The 5,337-nt window shown below is 51.4% G+C and overlaps 1 protein-coding gene across 3 annotated transcripts in view; it reads right to left on the bottom strand.

The window, feature by feature from the left end:
• The window catches only part of ACAN (aggrecan), a 38,443-nt gene extending 36,444 nt beyond the window's left edge, over positions 1–1,999 (bottom strand). For all 3 annotated transcript variants that reach the window (XM_031935802.1, XM_023187193.2, XM_023187194.2), the window contains exon 1: positions 1,930–1,999. In XM_031935802.1, coding sequence (XP_031791662.1) covers positions 1,930–1,999 — 70 coding nt within the window. The remainder of the gene's footprint in view (positions 1–1,929) is intronic.
• Between the last annotated feature and the right edge of the window lie 3,338 nt (positions 2,000–5,337).

The raw sequence follows: 5,337 nt of genomic DNA, 5'->3' as shown, positions 1-5,337 counted from the left end.
TAGCACCTTTCATGGAGACTCATACATGTATGAAACCTCTGCTTTCAGGAGAGCCTACAGGTTGAAATAAAAAATGTTTCAGGCTGGGTGCGGTGTCTCACGCCTGTAATCCCAGCACTTTGGGAGGCCGAGGCGGGTGGATCATGAGGTCAGGAGATCGAGACCATACTGGCTAACACGGGGAAACCCCGTCTCTACTAAAAATACATATATATAAAAAAATTAGCCGGCTGTGGTGGTGGGTGCCTGTAGTCCCAGCTACTCGGGAGGCTGAGGCAGGAGAATGGCGTGAACCCGGGAGGCGGAGGTTGCAGTGAGCCGAGATCACGCCACTGCACTCCAGCCTGGGCGACAGAGCAAGACTCCATCTCAAAAAAAAAAAAAAAAGTTTCAGATATTTGTGGGTAGTAGATACATCACAGGGCAGGGGCAGGGGAGCCAGGACTGCTTGGAGTCCAGCCCTTAACCTTCTGATGTCCCGGACAGTCCCACTGGCCCCTTCCACAGGCATCTTCCTCCGAGTGCTGGGCCCTTGCACCCTGGACATGGCTTGGTTTTAGCAGTAGTGGTTCTCAGGGGAGAGCTGAAAGGGACCGTGGTGCCCAGCTCAGCAGTTTTTAAAGCCTCACTCAAACCTAATGAACTGGTTTCCCTGTGTGGGCAGACCACCCCTGGGTACAGCCAGGGGTTGCATGGCTGTGGGTCTCCCAGCAACAGTACAAATGAAGGCCCTTGTCCCACATGTCTACAGATGCAAAAGTTGTAAATCAGGCCAACAGATTGTTAAGTTCTATGTCCTATCTTCCTATTTGACAACGATACCTTTCAAAATGACCTGAAAGAAAAGATTTAAATTCAGAATTCTTGGATTCCTTGGTGTTTTGCCTTGGGATATAGTGACTGGGTGAGAGCATGGGGAGCTGGGCCCCCTTCTTTTTCCCACACTGAATGCACTGTGAGGGGGTCTCATGTGCTGCTGTGCTGGTCTCAGCCCCACAGCCCTGCTCTGCCCACACCCCATACAAACAGCCACTCCTTAGCCCCTCCCTTGAGCCCAGGGTGGCTCCCACCAGAGGTGTGGTGTCCCCATAGGAGGATGGACCCATGCAGGCCCTCGACGTGGCCTGGGCCCACTTGGATAGGAAATTCTGGGCATCCTGGGACCCCAGAATGTGCTGTAAAGGAGAAGTGCAGATTTGGGTGGACACACTGGCCGTACTGACTCCCCTTCCTTTGGAGAGGGTTGAGGCTGGAGGAGGGCCAGTGGGGGCCTCTAAAATACACAGCCAAGAGCAGAGTCCTCTCTTGTCTGGGCCTAGGGGAGACATAACTTCCCTTCTGGGGTCAAGCCCATCCTAGGGTCAGTGGAAGGTTTGCTCATTTGGTCTAATGCTCGATTAGCAGTAGACCCAGAGCCTGCCACATGCACGAGACCAGGCTGGGGCTTCCGAGGATGGCTTGCAAAAAAGGCAAATACCTGTCTGACTCCCTGGGGCTTTTCTCTGGCTGTCTCTCAAGTGACCTTTCTTCTGTGGGGCTCCAGCCAATCCTCCCTCAATGGCCCTTTCTCCACTGGTTTGTCTATGTCCTGCCTCTCCTGCAAGCTCAGTGTGCAGCAGTCCTCACTGAGATCCATGAAGGGAAGGAGGACACCTGCCTGGAGCTCTCCCTGCCAGCTGTCGGGGCTCGAGGGCAGCCAGGAGCAGTGTTATCTGAGTGAGGCTCCTGGACGTGTGTGCCCGCGCATGGGTGCTGTCCCATCACAGTTATGCATGCATCAATAGGGGAAGGGTGGGGCCAGGAAAAGGCCAGGAAAGGGGAAATTATATCCCTGGGACCAGTAGCACCAGGTTCAGTACCCAGTACTGAAACCCAGTACTGGGTTTCACGCCTACTGAATATGTGAGACTTGCATAGGAATGTCCTCACCTGAAGTTTCTACAGTGACAGCTGCAGCAATCACCCTCAGAGTCACGAAAACCCAGAGTAACGTGGTCATAGTTCACCTGGAAGAGGGGAGGCAGAGGCGTTATTTAGACAGTGAAGGCTTGGTGAGGTCAAGCAGAGTCATGTGACATATGATGCAAAGTGATAATTCCACACCCAAGGACCTGGAATCATCTCCAGAGAAGGAGGCTGCACGTGGTTTGTGAGATATTTTCTTCAAGAATCCTTCCCTCACAAAACCTTCACAGGTTTCCCAGTTTAATTCCAGGCATTAGGTTAATAAACCTAACCTCCCATCTTTCAGCCAGTGAAGTCTCATCTGAATGAGTTCCTGTGATGGTTAATTTTATGAGTCAACTTGACTGAGCCGGGGCACGCAGACATTGTTCTGGTCAAGCATTGTTCTGGGTGTGTCTGTGAGGGTGTTTCTGGATGACATTGACATTGGAATCGCTAGACTGAATAAAGCAGATGGTCCTCCCTAATGTGGGAGGGTCTTGTCCAATCAGTTGAAGACTGAATAGAGAGAAAAGACTGACCTCCCCTGAGAGAGAGAGAGAATTCTTTGTGCTTGATGGCCTTTGAGCTAGAACATTGCTTTTTCTTCCCTTTGGACTCGAACTGAAGCATTAACTCTTCCTAGATCTCAAGCTTACTGACTTTCAAACTGAAACTACCCCAATCAGTTTGTGTGGGTCTCAAGCCTTCGAACTTGGACTAGAACTACACGGCAGGTCTCCTGGTCTAGCTTACCAACTTACCATGCAGACCTTGGTACTTGCCAGCCTCTATAATTGCATGAACCCATGCCTTATAATAATTCTCTGTCTCTCTTTCTCGTGTGTGTGTGTGTCGGGGGGGGGGGGGGTATGTGTGTGTCTGTGTCCATGTGTCCTGTTGGTTTGTTTCCTTGGAGAATACTGACTAATACAGTCCTCCAGGCCCAGAGAAGTGATGAGTTGCTCAACATCCCTAATGAAATCTGGTCCTGCCACTAACTTCAAATCCAGAGATCATGTGTGTTTTAGAATGGACCAGCCTCCAAAGTTTCAGGCAAGGTTTAGGGGCCTGGTTCATGGCAGGGAAAAGATATTCACCTAGAGAGCTCTTGAGGAGGCTGTGGGATGAATGGATTAATATTTTAGGAGAGAAATTAGACCTAGGATGCTGTAGCTCTCCTGCTACTTCAATGACTTCATGTGGATTAGAAAGACAAACCTTCCTTAGCGTCATCTGCTGGAAAGCTGACATGGTAAGTACAGAGTCTGTGACAACCACAGTGTAAACGTGCACAATTGGAACGCTGACTCCAGCATAGGACCCAACAAAATGTACAGGAGACCCATCAGAGCAGCACTCGCAACCTCAGCTGCACATTGAAATCACCTGGGCTTCAGCCTGGACCTCAGGATTTTTAGAGCTTGGAAGGTTCTAGGGTGCAGCCAAGATGGAGCACCGCTGGCCTAGAACACGTGCAGTCTCATTACAGACACCTCATCTGACCTTCCCTCCACAGCGCATGCCTGGTGATGTTTTCCGAGTTGTTCTGTTGGATGGACTTGCATCAGCACCTACCCTGCCCTTTTGGTTTAAGAAGTGTTTGCATCACAGAGGGAGGGAACCTTGGAGCAGATGGAGGATCTGGGACTAAAGAAGAGTGGAGATTTCAGCAACGCCCGTGGCATTCCCAGACCTTTGCTCTATCAGAGCCCAATGGCCCAGCAGGTGTCGCTCTTGGCTCATTCACTGCTAGCTGGGGCTGGATGGATTTGGGGACGAGGGGAGCACCCCAGGAGTCCCTAGGCTCAGGAGGGTTGTTGGGAGGGCACTGGTGTTCCTATCCAGGAATGCCAGGGGCAGGGGCAGGGTGGGCCCAGGACTCCGAGTGACTGTTTCTGCCTGTTGATTGAGCGTGACATCTTTCTACCACCTATGCTACATATACGAGTCATCCCAGAAATGAAAGGGCTGTCTATGGGTGCTGCTGGGGGTATGAGGTGAATGCATGAGGCACGTCATCCTCACACTGGAGAAAGTCTGGAAAATCCCAAGGTTCTGAGAAGTAGCCCCTTGTGTCTCCTTAGGGATTTTTTCTACCTAGATGCTGCCTTTTAAAGGAAAGTCTCTGGCTCCAGGCTGTGGCACCATGAGGGGCTCTCGTTCGAGCTCCGTGTGACCAGTTGCGGCTGGGAAATAGTTCCCCAGAGGGCAGAGGGCAAGGTGTCTTCTCCACTCCGGGGAGGGGTCTAGACTTTCCGGCTCCTCTCTTCCCAGAGCCTCAGGGATTCGTGTTCAGACACAAGGCCCGCCTGTTCTTCCCTCAGAACACCCTTCATTGGGAGGTTGTGTGTATGTTTTCGGAGCTGTGTTTCTTCCCTCACTCTCTGAACAAGCTGGACATTGTCCGGGGTTGTAGGAGTGCTCTGTGGGGCTTGGACGGCTTGATTTCTCTCCCTGGCCTAGACCAGGAAATGGGAAGGAATGAAAAGAGGTGGGGAGGGGTAGAGTGGGGGTGGGGGGATAGGGGTGGAGTGGGTAGAGAAACTAATTTTCTTTCTTTTTTTTTTTTTTAAAGACAAACTTTGGGATAGAAATATCGCAATAAATATGCTCTTGTGTTTGTGTGTGTTTTCTCAGCTGTAAAGAAAATAGGGAGAAATTCCATTCTGTCTGGTTTCCAAGTGTCTCCAGAACTCACTGAGCCTTTTATGCAAGAAGACTGACTTTGGCAGCCCCGAGTCCCAGCACGGCCCTGTCAACAGGGAGACCTTTCTCCATGAGAAGCTGAATTAGGTGCTGACAGGGCGACTGCATAGGTGAGGCAGAGGAAGGGGACAGGGAGCCTGAAATGAAGTGGAGAGGGGAGAGCTTGGGGAGCAGGAAGGGGATGCTGGGTGAAGGTCAGGTGAGAGCTATGTGGTTTGGGTCCATCATCAAGGAACTGACTTTCTCGGAGAGAATTATGTGGAGATTTGGTAGGGGAAAGTGAGGTGCTTTTAGCTTGAGCTGAGGCTGTGTGAGCATGCGTGCATGTGTCCCGGCTGGAGACAAGGAAACCTTCATCTCCTCATCAGCCAGACTCTACCCCATGGTTGTCTACCTGGCCAAGGTCTTGGCCTGGATTCCATCAAATTATGGGATTGAACAGGCGTCTCACCCACTTTCCCTGAATGCCTCTTCCAGCAACATGTGCCGTGGAGATCCCTCCTCGACCTGCGTGGACCCCTACTGCTTAATAATCCAGGATCTGCCCCATGGCTGTTTCAAAGACTGAGTGAGATAATGTGACAGCCATCATCCCTCTTCAAGGCCGGATACTGTTTCTTTGGCTCTGCACCCAGCACAGGCTCTGGCACTCAGCAAGCATCCATCAGTGCAACCTTCCTCCCA

Source organism: Piliocolobus tephrosceles, chromosome 6 (assembly GCF_002776525.5).
Source record: "Piliocolobus tephrosceles isolate RC106 chromosome 6, ASM277652v3, whole genome shotgun sequence".
NCBI classification, from domain to species: Eukaryota; Metazoa; Chordata; class Mammalia; order Primates; family Cercopithecidae; genus Piliocolobus; species Piliocolobus tephrosceles.
Note: the sequence above shows the minus strand (reverse complement) of the source record. Positions and strands in the feature narration are given on the sequence as shown.